At 36.1% G+C, this 22,504-nt stretch overlaps 1 protein-coding gene across 1 annotated transcript in view; it reads left to right on the forward strand.

Moving 5' to 3' along the window:
• LOC149251894 (uncharacterized) overlaps positions 1-22,504 on the forward strand; it is a 305,498-nt gene that overhangs the window by 201,625 nt on the left and 81,369 nt on the right. Inside the window, exons 4-5 of the mRNA XM_089459620.1 lie at positions 21,963-22,108; positions 22,221-22,437. Coding sequence (XP_089315746.1) covers positions 21,963-22,108; positions 22,221-22,437 — 363 coding nt within the window. The remainder of the gene's footprint in view (positions 1-21,962; positions 22,109-22,220; positions 22,438-22,504) is intronic.

Genomic DNA, 22,504 nt, shown 5'->3' on the forward strand with positions numbered 1-22,504 from the left:
ATTAAAAGAGCAGTACAAATAACAGTGCAACAATGAGACAATAGACACAGAAATTAGGTATGAGGTCAGGGGGCATTGACCACTACATGTCAACTACCCGTAGCAGTATCCCCTCTTTTTTCGCTAAAGGGATAGCACTTGATTAACTTGACATGTCCGTGCCATTCGACTGTCATCATCAACTTGATCATGTTATGTTGTAAACCAAGTCTGCATGTGTAAATTGTAAATAATCTTAGCAGATCTGAGTTATGTATGTAAATTACCTAGGCAAACCTAATTTTCTAGTGATAATTTATGTTTCAGAAGGTTCTTTGTCTCACCGATCCATGATTGGTAGAGTTTTCCTTTAGCCTAACCCCAAAGCCGGAATGGATTTTGTCATTAGAATCTTAGGGGAGTCCTAGTGTGCTAGGTCGAAATCTATGTAAAAATGATTTGGTAATAGTCCTAACTATTTGGTTAGGCTATTTTGTTACAAATTGCTTGATTTGCTAGATTATATTTGTGTCGCAAGACTGGGTGGTCTATGAGGGTCTATGTCAAATGGGTTTTCCCCTTAAGATGTAAAATTGTAAAAGTCATGATGTAAAGTGTCTTGAGGGTTAGAAAATGTTTTATCCCCTCATAAGTCCTAAGTTCTAGGTCCTAGGTGATTTTTCCAAAGGCTAAGTTCGAGGATCCAAAAATAAAAAATAAAATAAAATAAAAATAAATAAATAAATTAAAAAATAAATAAAAATCTGAAATGAAAAATAAAATAAAATAATAATAAGTCAAAAGTTTTGAGGAAATAAATGCAAAACTTAAATTTTTAATGCATTTAAAAATTTTGACGGATGAGATTAAAAGGGATTTTGATCTTCATCGACGGTCGAGATTAGTTTGACATGGATTATTCGAACTAGCCGTTGGGAAATTTTCCTTTAAATAGGGTGTCAGGGGTCATTTCAGATATTCGATCTCAGAGTCGTGTGCTAAAGAAAGCTCTCTTGTAGTTTTTTTTTGTGCAATAAAAAAAGACTTTGGGGTTGAAATCTTGCCTGTGTTACTCTTCTCGAAATGCTGTAAGATGTTTTATTTTTTAGCACAAATTTAGTTTCAGCCATTGATAATAGCTTGATGAAGATCGATTTACGCACAGGTATCTTGTCTGATCTCTGGGGTTTGAATGATAGTTTAATTTCTGAATATAATGGCAGGTATCTCCATTTGATCTGAATTTCATTGTTGTTTTCTCCCTCTATGTTAATGGTTGATTTAAGCTGTGCAGGATATCCTTAATTTTGAGTTTACCGGGCGTTATGGGAAGCTCTCGGCTGAACTAGCCAACTCACAGATTGTGTTTTCTGAAAGAGCCCAGCCAGTTTTAATCCTGGGCTTATCATTAGAATTTTGGATGCAGATGCATGAAGGGTTTTCTGAAGCACCTCACATTAAGTTTAAAATTCTGAAAAGATTTCTATGGCATAACGATAAATATGGCTACCTAGAGCCTTCAGTTTGTAAATACTATAATTATTTCGCTGGTTCTTAGGGTTTTTAGGGTTTCATTTATTTTTTGCATTTTTCAGGTTCTGGGTGCTTGTTTTCATTGTTTTCAGGTTGCAGGTATAGATCTTGAAAAATTTTCAAGGTTTTCATTAGACAAATCTGAATGTAGGGCAATTTAAAATTTACTGGAGAATTTGGAGGGTTCTCTGATCTATCTTTCTGTTGTTCCTGGGGCTTCATTTTGCAGGAAAAAATTCAAATTTTTTTTGGGGCATACGCTGGTCTCAAGCTTAGAAAATCAAAAGAAAAATTCGAAATTATACAACCTCATCCATCATCGGTTTCCTTTCCTGCGTACTGGCTCCTTGTCACTCCATTCTCACACGTTGTTTTCTTCTCCACGCAGTTTTTTTTTTCATTCACGCAGCGTCCTCCTGCGTGCTGCTCTCCCTCCTCATATTCACTCCTTTCGACCCTCACGCAGTCTCTTTTCCACGCTCTCCTCGTCCCTAACCTTCACCGTCCAATCCGCAGCCTCTGCTATCCCATTCTTCTTTGCTGTTCCACACATTTTTTTCTCTGCATCCACTACGTTCATCAACTCATCCGTTTCACTTGTACGCTGCCTCCATCAACGCTAACCTGCAAACTTGTCTCTGCTGCCCATCTGCTGCAAATCCGTCCCTTTTCAAACAATCTCTCCACGCAGCTCCCAATCCTGCGTCACTGCCTGCACACCACTCCACCTCCCTTCCTCATTTGCGTATGCCATTCACCCTTCAGCTCTCCTCAGCAAATCTGCCATCTGCGTTTCTCCACGCTACCGTCAAGCTTTCTCGCACCTGCAAACAACAAGCAAAACAAACGTGGGTTCCTTTTTTGTGTATGCGTGAGTTTGCTTAGGGTTAGCATAGCGTTCTCTTTTGATATCATTTAAATTCAGCTTAGGTTAGAATAGATTTCGATATTTTTCTTTTTTGGCATAGTGTGTGTTAACATATATTAAAAATCAAAAAGCAAAATTCGTTGTTTTATTTTCTTCATTGTTATTTATGTAATATGGTTAAGTTTTAGCTTTAAGTATGTTAAGTTTTAGTTTAGATTAAATTTTAATTTTAGTTTTGTTCTATGTTGATTTTAAGTTTAGAACTTTATATCATAATAAAAAATTTAAAAATATAAAAAAGGCATCTAAAAGTTCTTTTTAGATTTTAGATTAGACTTTAGTTTAGATTAGTTTTTATTTTTATTTAGACTTTAGTTTAGTTTTATTTTATTCTTAGAATTTAAAAAAATAAAAAAATTATAAAAAATCTTCATAAAAAAATATATAAAAATTTAAAAAATTTGAAAAAATTAACTAAAAAATTCATTTTTGGTGTCTTTTGTTCCACTTCTCTATAGTTAAATGCACTTAAATATTTATTTAAAGTTAGCTATATGAAAGTGGCAATTGGTAAGCATTTAAATTGTATGGTTGTTCAAAGCATTCAATCTTTATAAATTTAATTGCTGGATCATTATTAAAGCGTTGAGTTTATTGAATAGCTTGTATCGCTTGGGATATTTGATGATAAATGATTGTTTTACAAGGTTCATATTTCTGCAACATTTAATAAATAATCATTTAATCATTAACTCCATAAGGCATTGGTACATTAATTTCTAAAATCAATCAGGTGCTAAATTGCCTTGCTGTGTCTCCCAACCCATCTGGTCCCTAGTTGGTCTTCATTTATCCCATAGTGTCTACCCCCCTTAGCCTCGGGAGATGGCTTAAACGGAGAGATCGGGGATCAAGGTGATAGCCCCCGGTCTGAGTGTTGTCGCGCTGCCCAGACAATCTGTGCGACAAATTTTTTTGGCACCGTTGCCGGGGATAGAGTTTTTTCTGTCCTTGGTTTATTCGACATTCATCATTCTTTCATCTTTCTCATCTCTCATTTGAGCTGACAGAGTCATTTTTTTTGGCATCATTTGGATCTTTTCATCGCCTTATCTTTCGTCATATCAGCAACTACACTTCAATTCGTTTCTTGTTTGGGTGGCGACTCCATTTCTTTTCATTTATTTTTTCCCAGATAAGAAGCCTCCCTCATATCTGCTTGTTTGTTGCTTTTTGGATCCTAGAATTAGATTCATTGTTCAAGTGGCGACTCCACTTCTTTCATCTCTTGATTTTCTTGAGCAGAGATCTCTTTCTATCATCCATTTGGTCCCTCGTTATTCATCATGGATTATTCGTTTAAACCATGTCATTTTACTAATGATCTCCATGATTTTCTGGAAGTGGCCATTTCTAAATTACCTTTGTTCTCAGGTGGTGATTCACTCGCTGTTAGAAAGCATTTAAGCAAGTTTACTCGTATAATGATCATATATTGTAGACTTCCTCAATATAATCATGAAGATGTCAAAATGCGTCTATTTGTCCTTTCTTTAGAGGATGATGCTTTGAATTGGTTTAATAATTGTCCTGAAGATTCTTTCACTTCTTTACAAGACATTGTCGATGCTTTTAAAGATAGATATGGTTATCAAGATAGCTCGCCTTGTGCCCCTAAAATTGTGCAACAGAATGAAAGTAATCTTATGAAAGGTCCAGCTGTCGATGAAAGATTTCAAGACAATTCTTCATATCAGAGTGTGCCATCCACCTGTACCATTGCAGATCAAATCCAGGATAGTGGAAAAGCAGGGACAAATTGTGAAATCAATGAAAAGGAAAATCAGAAGCAAATTATACAAGAACTAATGCGGCTGGTAAAAAATATGGAGATCAATCAAACTAATTACGCCAATGATGTGAGAACTTTATGCACCCACCTGGAAAAACGTAATAAGGAGATGGAGATCATGAAAATTAAACACTCTGACCACGTAGCCGACATGCAAAGTCAGCATGCTAAGGAAATTGAGACCATGAAAGCTAATCTTGACAGGGAAATTAATTTTATGCAAAGCAAGTTATCAGGCTTAGAGGAAAATTATAAGAAAGAGATAAACTCTATGCAGCATTGCTGGATGACCATAAAGGCAAAGGACGATAAAGTAATAAAAGATATGGAAGCTAATCAGATATGTCTTCAGAATAAGTTATTGACCATGGAAGAAGACCATGCCAGGGAAATCAGTGCTATGAAGGTTGAACACTCTAGTCAGATAGATGCCATTAAAATACAGGTTTAGAAATTTCAACAATGGTCAGAGGATGAAAGAAACCAGGGAATGTCAATAGATCAGGAGCCTCCTTATCTGTTGCAACAAGCTCCATCTTATTATGAGGTCCTTTGTTCCATTGAAAAGTGGATAATTGAAGGTGACCTGGAGAAAAGGGAAATTATTAATCAGGTTGATGCTCACACAGTTAATCCACTAGTCATTGAAGATCAAGTTATAACTCATGGCACCGTGAGATTGGTCCATCATCCTTGATAGAGCAGATGCAGAATGAAGAAAGACATGTCACGCATATCTTACATACTTCATCTGAGAGCTTTGAAGTAGAAAGTTCCATGTCATCAGTGATACAGCCTGCCACAAAGAAAAAATGCAAAAGAAAGAGAATGAGAAGAAGATTTGATGCATCAAACGACCGCGAGCAGCTTGATTTTCAGATAGGAAAAAGTCCTACCGTATGCAGAATTGGACATGGCACATCTGACAAGCAACTGACAGATCTTGCCTGAAAGTAGGCAAATGCTCAGTATACACTATATTGAACACATATGATGCCATGGGGCATCCTCTGTATTTCTAACCCTACTCCTTGTTTTTTCAGCATTTTCATTTCTAGGATTAAATTTACTTTTCATGTTACTAGATAGTTAATAAATGAAGAGCTTATATCTTTCTTGTGCTTAATGTTATATGATGATTTTTGGATGGACGCTACTTATGTTTTATTGTGTGTTGCGTGGATGCAGATTCTGGATTCTTACATTCCTACAGTGCAGCAGCGTGTCCCCAAGTAGAGCCAGATGTTGACCACTACGTGTCAACTACCCATAGCAGTACCCCCCCTTTTTTCGCAAAAGGGATAGCGCTTGATCGACGTGTCCGTGTCATTCGACTGTCATCATCAGCCCGATCATGTTATGCTGTAAACCCAGTCTACATGTTTAGATTGTAAATAGTCTTAGCAGATCTGAGTCATGTATGTAAATTGCCTAGGCAAACCTAATTTTCCAGTGATAATCTACGTTCCGGAAGGTTTTTGTCTCACCAATCCATGATCGGCAGAGTTTTCCTTCAGCCTAACCCCAAAGTCGGAATGGATTTTGTCAATAGAATCTTAGGGGAGTCCTAGTATGCTAGGTCGAAATCTATGTAAAATTGATTTGGGAATAGTCCTAACTATTTGGTTAGGCTATTTTATTACAAATTGCTTGATCTGCTAGATTATATTTGTGTCGCAAGACTGGGTGGTCTATGAGGGTCTATGTCAAATGGGTTTTCCCCCTTGAGATGTAAAATTGTAAAAGTCATGATGTAAAGTGTCTTGAGGGTTAGAAAATGTTTTATCCCCTCATAAGTCCTAAGTCCTAGGTCCTAGGTGATTTCCGAAGGCTAAGTTCGAGGATCCAAAAATAAAAAATAAAATAAAATAAAAATAAATAAATAAATTAAAAAATAAATAAAAATTTGAAAAATAAAATAAAATAATAAAATAATAATAACTCAAAAGTTTTGGGGAAATAAATGCAAAACTTAAATTTTAATGCATTTAAAAATTTCGACGGATGAGATTAAAAGGGATTTTGATCCTCATCGATGGTCGAGATTAATTTGACATGGATCACTCGAACTAGCAGTTGGGACTTTTTCCTTTAAATAGGGTGTCAGGGGTCATTTCAGATCATTCGATCTGAGAGTCGTGTGCTAAAGAAAGCTCTCTTGTAGTTTCTTTTATGCAATAAAGAAAGACTTTGGGGTTGAAATCTTGTTGGTGTTACTCTTCTAGAAATGTTGTAAGATGTTTTATTTTTCTGCATAAATTTAGTTTCAACCATTGATGATAGCTTGATGAAAATTGATTTAGGCACAGGTATCTTGTCTGATCTCTAGGGTTTGAATGATAGTTTAATTTCTGAATATAATGACAGGTATCTCCATTTGATTTGAATTTCTCTATTGTTTTCTCCCTCTATGTTAATGGTTGATTTAAGCTGTGTAGGATATCCTTAATTTTGAGTTTATCGGTCGTTAGGGGAAGTTCTCGGCTGAACTAGCCAACTCCTTAATTGCGTTTTCTGAAAGAGCCCAGCCAGTTTTAATCCCGAGCTTATCATTAGAATTTTGGTTGCAGATGCATGAAGGGTTTTCTGAAGCATCTCACATTAAGTTTAAAATTCTGAAAAGATTTCTATGGCATAACGATAAATCTGCCTACCTAGAGCCTTCAGTTTGTAAATACTGTAATTATTTAGCTGGTTCTTAGGGTTTTTAGGGTTTCATTTATTTTTTGTATTTTTCAGGTTTTGGCTATTTGCTTTCATTGTTTTCAGGTTGCAGGTACAGATCTTGAAAAATTTTCGGGGTTTTCATTAGACAAATCTGTATGCAGGGAAATTTAAAATTTACTGGAGAATTTGGAGGGTTCTCTGATCTATCTGTCTGTTGTTCCTGGGGTTTCATTTTGCAGGAAAAAATTCAATTTTTTTTTTGGGGCATACGCTGGTCTCAGGCTTAGAAAATCAAAAGAAAAATTCGAAATTATACAACCGCATCCATCATCGGTTTCCTTTCCTGCGTACTGGCTCCCTGTCATTCCATTCTCACATGTTGTTTTCTTCTCCACGCAATTTTTTTGCATTCACGTAGCCCGTCCTCCTGCGTGCTGCTTCCCTCCTCACATTCACTCCTTTCGACCCTCACGCAGTCTCTTTTCCATGCTCTCCTCGTCCCTAACCTTCACTATCCAATCCGCAGCCTCTGTTGTCCCATTCTTCTTTGCTGTTCCACACATTTTTTTCTCTGCATCCACTACGTTCATCGACTCATCCATTTCACTTGTATGCTGCCTCCATCAACGCTAACCTGCAAACTCGTCTCTGCTGCCCATCTGCTGCAAATACGTCCCTTTTCACACAATCTCTCCACGTAGCTCCTAAACCTGCGTCACTGTCTGCACACCACTCCAGCTCCCTTCCTCAATTGCGTACACCATTCACCCTTCAGCTCTCCTCAGCAAATCTACCATCTTCATTTCTCCATGCTGCCGTCAAGCTTTCTCGCACCAGCAAACAACAAGCAAAACAAATGTGGGTTCTTTTTTTTGTGTATGCATGAGTTTGCTTAGGGTTAGCATAGCATTCTCTTTTTATATCATTTTAATCTAGCTTAGGTTAGAATAGATTTCGATATTTTTCTTTTTTGGCATAGTGTGTGAACATATATTAAAAATCAAAAAGCGGAATTTGTTGTTTTATTTTCTTCATTGTTATTTATGTAATATGGTTAGGTTTTAGGTTAAGGTATGTTAAGTTTAATTTAGATCAAATTTTAATTTTAGTTTTGTTCTATGTTGATTTTAAGTTTAGAACTTTATATCATAATAAAAAATTAAAAAATATAAAAAAGGCATCTAAAAGTTCTTTTTAGATTTTAGATTAGACTTTAGTTTAGATTAGATTTTATTTTTATTTAGACTTTAGTTTTGTTTTATTTTATTCTTAGAATTTAAAAAAATCAAAAAATTATAAAAAAATCTCATAAAAAAATAATAAAAAAATATATAAAAATTAAAAAAATTTGAAAAAATTAACTAAAAAATTCATTTTTGGTGTCTTTTGTTCCACTTCTCTATAGTTAAATGCACTTAAATATTTATTTAAAGTTAGCTATATGAAAGTGGCAATTGGTAAGCATTTAAATTGTATGGTTGTTCAAAGCATTTAATCTTTATAAATTTAATTGCTGGATCATTATTAAAGCGTTGAGTTTATTAAATAGCTTGTATCGCTTGGGATATTTGATGATAAATGATTGTTTTACAAGGTTCATATTTCTGCAACATTTAATAAATAATCATTTAATCATTAACTCCATAAGGCACTGGTACATTAATTTCTAAAATCAATCAGGTGCTAAATTGCCTTACTGTGTCTCCCAACCCAACTGGTCCACAGTTGGTCTTCCTTTATCCCATAGGGTCTACCCCCCTTAGCCTCGGGAGACGGCTTAAACGGAGAGATCGAGGATCAGGGTGACAGCTCCCGATCTGAGCGTTGTCGTGCTACCCAAACAATCTATGCGACAATAGGGGAAAGCCATAAGTTTTTTCCTTATGAGAGAGAGAGAGTTCAATGTCCATCAATACATCCAAATAAACAAAATATCAAAGATAACAGATAGCCAAAGAATGACCTCACAGATATCAAGCCTCTTTTCTTCCTCTCTTTTTCATCCTCCTTTCCTTCCACAGAAATCGTTGGAATAGACAGAAAATGTGTGATACGAATTGCCCAATTGAGGAGAAATACTTCACATGTAAGTAGTCTTCACAAGGGGTCGAATAGGTGCCTCTAAGGGGCCCAGCCGACTTGAACAAAACAGAGGCTAACTTGAGCAATTTTGGCGGCAAAATTTAAGTATAAATTTTAGTTTTCATCCTTTATTTTTTCTACATCATTTTGCTAGTGAAAATTCCAATCGAAGCTGCCAAATAATCAACAACTTAGATTGACTGTAATATATAAGTAGACTCCTCAATGTACGATCACACATTCATTGGAAATAAGTATAATCTTTATGGTAGATTTATGTTTCCAAGTGTGAAGTACATACAACAAAAGTAATCAATGGAAGATATTTGTAACCAAACTGCAAAGTTCACACAACATTTATCATTTTTTGCTTCAAAAATCAAGTTCATGAGAGGTGCATTGCATCATATTTTATAACATTTCAATCCTTAGCAATCAATATTTGAGGTATTTGTGTATATCAGAGCCAAAATCAAGTTTGTTAGTTCAATAATTAAAATATTTGATAAGTAATTAGTTGTGCGTAAACAAAATCAAAATCAGTTTAATTCTGTTAAGAGGTAGTGATAGAAAATTTAATAGATTTGGCCCGAATGGGTTCTGCTTGGAGAGAAAATGCCAACAAGTGAAACTAGGTTGTGGGTTAACATGTGCAAATGTCAAAAGATATTTTTTTGAAACCCTAATTAGTATGACATGCCTTGTGTCATGCGGAATTGTGACAAAGGCTCTTTTGGACAATTGATGATGCATTCTATCATGACAAGACATCAACACTGTGATGCATGTTGCTCGAACCTGAAAATTTGTTGGATATCCTCCACTGGGCTCCCCAGTGTGTCCTAAAGTGAGGTGGATTAGACGAGATATTTTCAGTGTACATGGGCTATGAACTGTGTATCACAGTAACACTTTGAATATACCTTGAATTTGCCAACAGGACCAGATGTCGTATGGATTGAGGGGTATGATTCTATGATTTATTCTCCGGTAACTTAGATCCCTCTGTCAAAAGATAACTGAATTCTGATAAGCGTTAAAATCTTCCCTGTGGAATGGAAAATTACCTGGGCCGAGATTGGTTCTTGCAGAGACAAAGAAAAAAATTGTTGAATCGGGGTTTGTCCCTGACAACTGCACGGATCGAATCTCTGCCTGTAGTAGCCTCGTCACCAAAATATTCGATTCTTTTTGTTTTTTTGTTTTCAAGTAAAAATACTGCAAGCTACCTACAGGTTCAGATTTAAGTGAGTGGACCCTCGATGTGAAGAAGGGGGTCGACTGGAACTGACTTGGAGGAATTGACGTTTTGGCCGATGTGGAAGGAGCTATTATCTCAAGTGTCTCGGCTGGCGCTGCGTATGGTAATGGTTTTGGTGCCATGAGGGAGACGGATGAGGACGCATGGTGCCAGTGGGTTGGAGTACATAGCCAGGATGGCCTTCAATTCGAATGGAGAATATCAGGTGGTCAGCTTTAAACTAAGAAAGAAAGAAAGAAAATTATTTTAATGTCCACGAGGCTAAAGATAGCCTATGGGACAGATTACTTCTTCATCTACTTGATGTATTCGACCCTTCTTCTGGGAAGCTTCACAATAAATGCTCCCAACTTCTTGACAAACCCCTCGCTAAATAGATTATCCCAAGAGCTAGCTGCCAACATATTTGCAAAACTTTCCCCATTGTCTTTGAAGGCCTCACATTTTAAAATGAAATGCTTTTTTGTTTCCAGTTTTCCCGAAGAACAAAAAAATGCATACTCTTCCCTCCCACATTTCTTTTGGCCTTTTCCAATGCCCTGTTTCACAACGGAGTTGATGAGAATTAATCCTTAACTGAGCAATAAGAATTTTGGCTCTCCAAGAGATATTGGCCTCTATGTATGCTTTTGGTTGATGACTATGAGTGGGATTAAACACTTCAATATGGTACTTTTTCTTTCTTCCTAGGTCCTTATCCAAAGTACGCTTGTGGAACTTATCCATAACAAAAGCTTTTATCTCTTTGTTGTTTATGGGACACGTGTTCAAGCAAATACCCCATTTACTAGACCATTTGTTATTTTGCTTCATCCTAGTCTTTTTGTTGCACAATATGTCATTAAAGACAACCTTAGGCCATCTACCCTCTTCCATTTGCTCATTTTTTTTTAAATACCTTATGACTCACACCATAGCAATTGCTTCAATAGGAGCAGCCCCTGTTTCACTTAACAAGATAGCATAAGGAACTGCACTTTTAATCTTGAATTTGTTTGTAATCAAACGCTTTTGAATTTTCTCAATTTGTTTCCACTGCATGTCGGATGTACCGCTGGCCCATAGTTCACAACCATAGAGAATCACCAGAATCACTAGAAGCCCAAAAAGATTTTGCGTGGTTTTCCAGTCCCATAACTCTGCCTATCTAGACCTATTTTGAAAAGCATAAAATGCTTTCCAACCCCCCAAAGTTCTTTTCTTTCTACAACCATCCCAGCTTAGATTTTTGTTGAAGTCAATTCCGAGGTATTTGTAATCCGCAACTTCTTCCAGAATGTTGCCTTCAAAGTAGAACTTATGCTAGTTATGTTTTCTTTTTTTAGAGAAAACCACTACTTTCGTTTTGCTGATATTGACTTGCATCCCCACACTTCTACAAAAATGCTCAAGGGATAGTAAGTGCTCTTGCAAACCAAGAGCCGATTTAGCAATCAGAATAAGGTCATCTGTATACAAAAGAAGCCTTGTAACAAACTTGCCCAAATGGATACCATCACCCCCTTACGAATTTAACCACTCCTTAAGCTTGTTGATATATAAACCAAAAAGGGTAGTAGACAGTGGGCAACCTTGCTTGACCCCGATATCGCTTCTAAAACTTTCAGAAATTCCTGCTGAAGTTCTAATTTTGACTTTCACCTCTTCATACAGCCTATGCACAGCTGCTCTCAAATGTTTAGGAACCCCAAGTTCCTCCATTTTGTGCCAAAGCTTATTCCTAGGAACTGTGTCAAACGCTTTTCTGAAATCAACAAAGTAACAAAATAATTCTTCCTTTTTCTCCCAAAATTTTTCAATGATGTGCCTTAAAGTTATACAATGATCAACTGAGGAATGTTTACGTCTAAAAAGGCTTGCCCTTTATCACGCTTATCTCTTTCTTCTGCCCACTTGCTAATTTTATTTTCTGGCATGCTTCCAAATAGCTTTGCAAACAAAGGCTTTATCATTATGGTCCTATAATTGGAGGGATTGACGTCACCGTTCCTGAAAAGAGGTATTGCCAGACTAGTTGTCCAATCTGTGGGGAGCCCCTATTGTATGATGTTGTTGAAAATTTTTGTAATGTGAGGTGCAAGAATCTTTGAGCCCCACTTTAGATATTCTTCTTGGAGTTCAGCTAAGTCTTTTGCTTTTCCAACACCCAACTTCTTGATACCCATCTCTACCTCTTGCACCGTGAAGAGTTCAGTATCAGTGTTGACCAAGGGGGGAGGGTCAACCTTGGGATCCTACTCATAGAGTTGTCTTGCATAGTCAAACCATTTAGAAGTTGTAATACTATTTCTAGTTTGTATCTTTCTCGGTTGGAGCTCCTTCCAAAATAATTTGGGATTATTTTTCCCAAGGAAGATTAGTTCTTCCCTCCTTGAAACCATGAAATCGGCCTTTTTCTTGCTTAATAACTGCTTGTAATCTTTGAGCTTTATGTTATCCTTGTTTGACTCTTTCCACATTCTCCTTGCCTTTTTGCATTCCTCGTCAAACCAAGCATTAACTGGAAAGAAATTTGTTTTAGACTTCTTAATTTTTGCTCTTTTGCACTCTACAAGTGCGCATTGAATGAAATGTGTTAATTCATGGTTATGAAGGCCGTGCATTGTGATTTTCTCCTTCTTGAAGAGCCTCTCTAGCATCATTTTGAAGGTATTACAATTTTCTGGAGTCAAAAGAATTTTTCCCTTTGGGAGATTTTGTTGGACATGCTGAATATTTGACTCTAATTGTTTCTTTCCAGTCCAAGAGAAACTTAAATAAATTGGCTTGTGATCTGATTTTAAGTCACAAAGTTGATCTCCAATAAAAACTTCCTCCATTTCCTCACACAAACCATGCGAGCAAATTACATAATCTACTGCACTTTCTCCATTGTAAGTATTGCAAGTAAAATTACCGGACTTTGCCCATCTAATCAAACCATTACAAATGACTAAATCAAAGGCCCCACATAAAGTAAGCAATTGTTCACCAAAGAGATTGCCACCCTTGTCCTCTGAAATTCTTTCCCACTGATGATTACTCTCTTCTGTAAGCCAAACAGGGTTGCAGTGTTCTTTACAAAAAGAATGCTAGCTTGCTCACTTGTAGTCCTAGCATTGAAATCACCCACTATAAGGACTTCACCTAGCTGAGAATATGTTGCAATATCTGCTTTTAAGGCTGCAAAGGGATCTTTGTTGTCAAGCCCTCTACCTTTGTAGATTTTTTAAACTTGCGGCACAAAATAACATGCTGCAATTCTGATATGGTTTCCATTTTCTGATATTTTAAACCAAATGAATTGTTTATTTGAGCCTTCTTTTTCTAACTAAATGAGACGATCTTCTTTCTCCCTCACTAAAACCATGATACCCCCGTGCGCTTTGCCATTCCCTGTTGCCTTGTTCCACACTGCCATCTTCTAGTATCCTTCAAATAGAGGTGTCTTGCACTCTTCATGCTCATGTGTCTCTATGAGGCAAATTATGTCTCTATCTTATGCAATAGGCCCTAAATTCCAGGTGCTCGTCTCCATGGGTAACCTCTGCAATTCCAACAAACTAATCTTAAGGAAACCTGGGTATGGCTTGATTGCTATTTATTTTGACATGCAAGCCTCACATTTGAGTCTTTGTCCCTGCTTTCCCATATTGACTTTGCTTCCTGATTTCCTGTTGAAGAGTTTGTTGCCTCTTCTTTATTACCATCTTGCTGCTTTGTTTTGGAAGGAGGTCCAAATTGCGCTATCACAACTTTACCTTTATAAATCCATGCTCTCTTGGCTTCATCTCTTGTTTCCCTAACCTTTAACATTTCCTCTCTCCTTTCCTCCTGTTGTGTTATAGTTAAATCTTCTTCTAGAAAAAAACGAGAACCCCTCAAGAGATGCTTCTTGCTTAGAATGATATATTTATCACGCAACCTAGGCATGATGACTTTTATGGTCCTGGCTCTCTCACCATTAAACTTACCCACCCTCCATGCTTGGCATATTTGTCCTTGCCATAGCAACTTGTCTTTCAAGAAGTCTCTTGCAAGGTCAAGAGTACATTCATTTTTCCCATAGTCTTTCACCCCTTTAATATTTATGTTTGCTTCTCTATTTTGTCTTTCCTTGCCTTCTTTATCTTGCATGTTGTCAACCCAAATGTTTGTTTCTCTTTCCTTATTAGCAAAATTGCTAATACCTTGAGCCCAAGTTTTGGAAACTTTGGTGGAATCTCCTTTCCTTTCTTCTCTTGCTTTCTCTTCATGGTTGTCTATTTGGGTAATCATTTTCCCTTTATCCTGGGATGATTTCGCATTCACCACCTCTGTACTTTCCACTACAGATTTCTTTATGTTTTGCACATCCGCCTTCATGCGTTGCCATTCTGTCTTCCCTATCAGGAGAGCTTCCTATAGCAATACCACTTGTTCTTTCAAAACTTTATTGCTTTCTGCTAAAGTCTTGTTCTCAACTGTTATTATATGAATTTTATGATCTCTTTCCTGCTCTTTAGCTTCTAAAACCTCCAACCTTTGTTTTTTGTTTAACAATTATTTCACATAAAGATCAGATGACTAGGTGAGAGGTGTGGATGTGGGACTATAGAAGGCAGAATCATCAATGACTTTTCCTTTGGACTTCTTGTTGCCACATGCTTGTAGAGGGGACTTGTTTGAGTTCTTATTGCGAAGGGTCCGAGTACTTTCCCTTTGAGACCATTTTTTCTTTGTCTGCTCCCATTTTAGACGGGCTAGGCTTCGTTTTAAAATGCCCCGATATTGTTTGGCATTGACCCAAACCCACTTCCCAACTTTGGCAGATGAGGCAATTTCCACTTGTCCTAAATCATTTGTCTCCACGGATTCTGAAATTTCTTGTCCCGTTGTCATGTTTGGATGCATTTGCTGTCCCAAGATTCTTAGACCTCAGACCCTTTCCGTCGCTTTCAAGTTCTACATTCAAGGTAAAAATTACAACTCGATCTGAAAATTCAGCACCTGACTTTCGACCTCTTATTGCGGCAATTTCGTATCGCAGCGCTCAATAAACGATAAGGGTAGGATAATGTCTAGGTAATGTTTGTGTTCAATGGGATTCAACGGGACTTGAATGTTCACTGCAACTAAGGGGATTCAACGAGACTCGAACGGGCCCTGTAATCAACGTGCTTCTGGCAACTGTGACTTCCCTTACCTGTGACGACTGAATCGTTGTTGCGTGCAGTTTGATGCTTACAAGGAGCTAGTCTATTGGGTCGGTCACGGGGTTTCAAAGAAAGGAGGGTTCGATGGCCCCTTTTGGTTTTAGGTTTTTATTTATTTATTTTTCTATAAAATGAAGTCTTTAACTTTGTTTTCAATATTTTGAGGGTTCGATGGCCCCTTTTGGTTTTGTTTTTTTGTTTTAGGTTTTTATTTATTTATTTTTCTATAAAACTAAGTCTTTAACTTTGTTTTTAATTTTTTTATTATTACTCTCTATTTTTTTAATAAAACCTAATTTAAATGAAAATGTAAACAAAATCAATCTAATTCAAGCAAAAACGATAATTCAAATCTAATTTAATTCCATCTTATTCTTTTTTAAATTTAAACGTTTAGCCTAGAATTAAACCTTAAAAAAATTGATGTTTTGGAGAAAATTCACACTTATGGGATTCACAAGATATCAATCGAGATCATTGGACGAAATCACTATTTCTCTCCCGCGGACTCTGCTTAAAACAATGGTGCGTGAATTCCTTCCACTGAAAGTATAGAAGAAAAATTAAGCACCTAAAAAACACATCAAGACCACTACCTTTCAACGAGATTACATCTATAACAGTTATTCAACCAAATCATAAATAAGCACTTGTATATTAGAACAAATAACAAGAAATTTTATAAATGATTCCTCTCATGTTTTTGTATAATGCAACACAAATAAAATTTCACTAGAAAAATGTTTATATTAACCACACCATTTGAATAAATAACTTGTCCTATGGTATCTTGATAAATAAAAGAAAATTAGACAAGGGGAAAACCGTTTAATTTCTAGCAAAATTTTTATTCCTTTTCAAATATGATGTTGAGTGAGGTAGAGTGCCTTCCTTTTATAGAGTAAGGAGGCCTCTAATCCATTAGTTATAATTCTATAGATTTTTGAAAACCATGGGAGAATAGAAGTGGTAACTAAAGTTTGTCCATTTTGATGTGGTCAAAACTAAAATAATAATAAAATATGTTCCACCTTTCTAGAAGATCAATTTAAATAATAAAATAGTCAAAGTGTTTTTGAATCTTCTAAAATTCTAATAAATAGAGCTAATTGTGTTTATTTGACCAACTAGTTCTTTTACATCAACTTTTCTTTCCAAATATTTTTTTAGCACATGGGTGAGGAAACATTTTCATGTATGTGCTTGCACAACTTTATATGGTAGAAATAATGCTCCAAATAATGTCGATCTAGACCATTGAAGATGGAGTACTATGTAGTTGCTCATGTTGGTTGATAAAATGGACAATACCTAGTTCCACACCTTCAACAACACGTCCAACTTCAACTAGTGGTTAGATATCAACATAGATAAGATAAATTAATCATAAGTAACTTAGCCAATGTTACCAATTTACTCAAGAAACTAACCAAAGGGACAAATTTACCTCCATTACACGTCTTTGGGCTAAAACACAAAGTATTTCCTGAGTCCTCTAAGTTCAAGTAGGTGGATGACATTATTATTTTTTCTGAAAGGGACATAAGGATAACATATGGATTAATTCCCAAAGGCATACATAGTGTTGAGGGTTCTTGTTCAATTAGTCAATTAAATTGTGGCTAGGAGTCACTTATTTGCAAAGCCTTGTGAGAGGGAGCTTTTGCTACTTCAGCCTACACACACTTCCCCTTCCTTTATATTTTATTTTTTGTTTGGCATTTTTCAAATTTCTCTTTATTTGGATAAACATTATGCTCTTAAGACTTTTGAAAGAGCAAGAAGGTGGGGGCAGGTTGGGTTGGGAGGGCATGGCAGTAGGGCATAATCAAGTAGTTTCTTGTCTTGAGTTTTTTTTGCTTTTCACCTCTTTAGCCCTTTATGTGGCTTCATTTGACTTTTTGAGGCTTGCATTTTCCTTTCTTTTTTTCTTCTTCTTCTTGTTTTTTTTTCTTAGATTTTTTTTTTATTTTCTTGATGACCCTGTTTACATGATCTTTGGTGAGTTAACCATAGGTTAGGGGGATTTTGTCTCTTATGGATGTGATGGAAAATGAAAATTGTTTAATGGAAAGCGTTAAAGCATGGAAAAGATCTGTCCACACTACCTAACTTGATTCCCCAGTAGTACCTATTGAGTGGTCTAGCTTAATGTCACACTTATCCAAAAGTAATTATGTCCCAGTGGTTAGAAGCAATGTTGATAATATCGCCGATATCTCGGCGATATTCGTAAATATCGCGCTATTTTCTGCGAAACGAGATATCGGCCGGAAAATATCGCGATATTTTCCCATTTTGAAAATCGCGCGAGAAATCCGATATTTCGGCGATATTTTCCAAAATATCGCGCGACGATTCTAAATATCGCGGCTGGGGTTAAAAAAATTACGCCGGGCTGTATAAATGAATTTTTTCGCTTTCTGTTTAGTCATTTTGCTGCGAAGGAGGCCCGAGGGTTTGAGGGTGCTGTCGTTTTCCATTGGGGCGCTGAAACGGTGCTGTCGTTTTCGTTTGAGGGGCGCTGGAAGGTTGCTGCCAACGACGGTTTTCCATTGGGGCGCTGTCCACTGATACAGGTACCTTCAGGCTTCAATATATGGCATATGCCTTACAGTTACAATATATGCCTTCAATATATGCCTTATACACGTAACACGACACAAATATATGGCATATGCCTTATACACGACACAAATACAACCTTGAGAATATACTGACCGTAGGGAATACAGCTGTGCTGTTGGATAATTGTAGATTAGGTATAAGACTCAATACTCCATTTACTATTTGCCGACTCTGTGTGAATCCTCGTTCTTTTGAAATAACATTAAGGAGAACCTACTTTAATATGTTGGCCATCACTTTGGTGATAATTTCATGGCAAAGAGCTTATATTTTTTCCAGGTGGAAACATTATAACTTATATTTTTCCGAGGAAGCATTATTACACTCAAGGATAAAGGTAAAATTCTTCAATAGCCAACAACTTTCCAATCCCTTCAGTTCTTCAATAGCCGACAACTTTCCAATCCCTTCAGTTCTTCAATAGCCAAGATATTGTTTCCCTTTAATTTCTAAGTGTTTGATTGAAGTTGATTGAAAATCTGTCCAGTTCAATTATTCTATTTCTATTTATGCGGTGGCTCAATGGAAAGAGATCAAAGCACACCATAATGACTTGCTGTTTTTCCTGAATTGTAGAGGTCTGCACCTATGATTTTCTGGCATATACATAATATCATTTTTAATCCTTAATTAAAGATCATTCCAAACTTCAAAAAGGTTCACCCATTCATAATCCTTTATGCAAGAATGTATGGAAGATAGAGTTTTGATACTGGACTTCTGTTTCACATTCTAGTGTGAAATATGAATGCACCCTCTTATTGCCATTTTTCATTCACATTGCAAAATGCAAATAATGTAGTAATTTTTTTTTAATGAGGTTGTTATTACTTATTATTTTTTCATTTTGTGTTGGGGGGTTTAATGCCAATTTTTTGTTTTTTTTGTGCCCTAGGTTTGAATTAGTTCACTACAAATGTCAAATATGCCAAAAGCCTTGGACCCATTTTGGGAGTATGGGGAGGTTGTTGGTGGGGCAAATCAGGGATATATATCATGCAACTTGTGTGGGACCAAGATGTCAGGAGGGATTACACGATTGAAATACCATCTGGCTAAACTCTCTGCATATGATGCAGATGTGATGCCTTGTATGGTTTCTAGTGCAGAGGTTATACAAAAAGCTCGTGAAGCAATTGCTGAACAAGACAGAAAGAAAGCTGCTAGGCAGAGGCCAATGGTCTCAGATATTTAGCTGCTAGTTTTATTTGTTTTGCAACTTTTGCTACATATAAGTTTATAACTCATGATGATGAAATACTTTTAAAGTTTTATATATGTGATGTTTTGTTTGAGTCCTTGATTGGACAATTATCAGTGATCACTATCAGGGATCAGCAGGATATGTGACATTGTGATGTTATTTTGTTTGAGTCCTTGATTGGACAATTATCAATTTATCACTATCAGGGATCAGCAGGATATGTGATGTTATTTTGTTTGAGTCCTTGATTGGACAATTATCAGGGATCAGCAGGATTTGGTATCGCCTTTGAAGTTTGATGTATCATTTCTATTTGACATCATATATATCAATGCCTTCTTCATATTTATGTGCCAATGTGTTTAGTTCATGTTGTTATTGCTTTATATGTTTAGAAATCTGAAAAAAATGAATATATTATGCATTTTTTATGCTTGCCGATATTTGCCGATATTTTGCCGATATTTTCGCCGATATTGCCGATAAGATATTTTCTGGACCCTCGCCGATATTTTCCCGATACCGATATTATCAACACTGGTTAGAAGTAGTAACATGGTAACATCCTTACTAAGTTAAAAGTGATAAAGAATCCATCTAATGCTGGCATCTATACAACACAATGAGACCTTAGCATCATTTTCAGATGAGGTGGTTAAACAATGAAACAATACCAACCACTAATCAAAGCAGAATGAAATATTATCTAGCACATTCGAGATCAAGGGCATGGGGAAATGATACACCACTGTGAGTGACTGATGAACACAAGAATGTAATTGATGATTGAAGAATAGGAGGTACGGGCTGAAAGGAAAATCTCGTCCAAGCAGCAACAAGTTAGACCAAGTGTGTCTCTATGGGTGTTGCCTGAAGGAAACACTCTTAAAAGCAACAACGACTCTCATTTAATCCAAGCTCACATGGGTTCTTCGAAATGGATAATGAACAAATATATGGACAAATAGTATTTTAGATCAGCCATCAATGGAATCTTATGAAGAACTCCTCCCCGTCTAGAATTGGATCCAAAACAAGGCATTTCAAACTAGTTGATGTATCAGAATGGTCAATCAGTGGCACTTGGAAGAGTTGGAAACGATTTCATCTCCCAGAGAATTTAAAGGAGACGGGAAGCCTATTTTACAAGCACTTGGCTGGTCGAGCTCCTATAAACCAACATATCCTAGACGATTGTGGATGGGGGAGAAAGGGATATTCTGTAAAAGAAGATTACTCATCTTTGTTGCAAGATTCTTCCCCCCCACACACCCCCACCAAAGGTAAAATATGGAAACAAATTTTGGAAGGTGGTTGTAACCCAAAATTTAATGTGTTTTGCTAGGTAATAGTGCATGGAAAATCACTGACAAGTGAAAATCTACAAAAGAAAGGCATTCAGGGCCCCTTAGGATGCCTGTTATGTTGCAACCAAAATGAAACAATACATCATATTTTCTTGGATTGCATCTACTCCCACCAAGTATGGGAACATAGTTTGAAGGATATTTCTTATCGTGCTACACTTCCTCAATCATGGAGTGATATGTTTCTAAATTGGCATAAGAAATACACATGATCATTTTGAAAAAAAAACATGGTTCCTCTGATAATGGAAACCAGGCATTGTTCCTCTTTTTTTTTCCAAAATTTGGGTGGCCTATTGAGGATTTTTATTTACAAGATACAAACTTTAATCTATCACTATATAAATATCATCTCTTGTACTTTGCTAAATTGTCCACTTCTAGTTCAATCTTTTATATCCATGTGAAATTTTTGCCACACTCAAATTTTCTCCGGGAGCTCTTTAACCTATGCTTTGAGAGTTAATTACCTCATTTTCTATAGCTGAATTATTTGATGTTTTCTATTATTGCAAGAGTTTAATTTCTGCATTCTCGTTGACTAAGAAAGTATCACATGGGTTCAGCTCATAGTTATTTTGTACATATTTGCTACATTAATATGAAAATCATTTCCAAAAAGAAAAAACTAAATGCTACTCATCCTACATTAAAAGTCTGACATTTTGATCATTGTTATTTCTAAGAATTCTAGCACAAGTGAAACAAAACAAGAAAATTGGTGGACATGGTTTTATGTGATATTCAACACTTGTATTGATTTCATGATACGAATTATAGTACATGAATTTGACCAGTCTAGATCTAAATCTCATTGATAACTTATCAATCGATCATGACGACACTTCATTATTCATTAAAGATAAGGATTGACAACTCATGACAACGTGGTTTCAGACTTTGTTACTGTCTAGAGACTCACAATCTAAGGATTTCTATTTACAAGATACAAATTTTAATCTCTCTATATATGAACATATTCCCTTATACTTTCCTAAATTGTCCACTTTTGGTTCAATCTTTTATATGCATGTGAAATTTTGGCCACACTCTATTTTTCTCCTATAACTCTTTAACCTATACTTGAGAGTTAATTACCTAATTTTCTTTAATCCTTGAGAACTATTTTGATACACTTGAATCTCCACATATTTGACTTGTGAAGCCCAAGTTATACAAGTCTTATGGTGTACATCTAAGCTTTTCAATGGAAATATGCATTTACACCAGTTGTTTGCTATTTTGGGTAATGTAAATACAAACTTCTAGATTTGTTTCAATTTAGTTATATTTATTTATTTTTCTATTCAGTTTCCTTTAATTATTCTTTCAACTTTGTCTATATAGGAGAGTTTGATGGCTTTGTTACCAAGAATAGCTGATTTGGTTCAAGGTCATGATATTCCTGTTATTGCTGCTGGAGGAATTGTTGATGCCCGTGGATATGTTGCAGCTCTAGCTTTGGGAGCACAAGGTGTTTGCCTTGGCACTAGGTGAATTTAGAGCAACTTTAATTCATTGAAAATATTATAAACCTTTTTTTATTTATTATAAGTTAGAGTCCAGAGAGTCATTGTTATAATGGACTACTAAATGTTTTTGCAGATTTGTGGCCACAGAGGAAAGCAATGCTCATCCATTCTACAAACATAAATTGGTTGAGGCATCTAACACTGAATACACTGACATATTTGGTCGTGCAAGATTCCCTGTACCACAGCGTGTCCTTGTAACAAACTTTTTCAATAGTTGGAAGTGTCTTCCAGCTGATGTGAATGAGGCTCAACAACCAACTATTGGTCACACAAAGATATATGAAAAGGTCAAAATCATATTATCCTTTTCTATTTGAAGATTAAGTTTTGATTATTTAACACACTAATTCCATA

Source organism: Pinus tabuliformis, chromosome 7, assembly GCF_031772625.1.
Source record: "Pinus tabuliformis cultivar Carrire ecotype Pingquan chromosome 7, CPIR1, whole genome shotgun sequence".
Classification (NCBI taxonomy): domain Eukaryota; kingdom Viridiplantae; phylum Streptophyta; class Pinopsida; order Pinales; family Pinaceae; genus Pinus; species Pinus tabuliformis.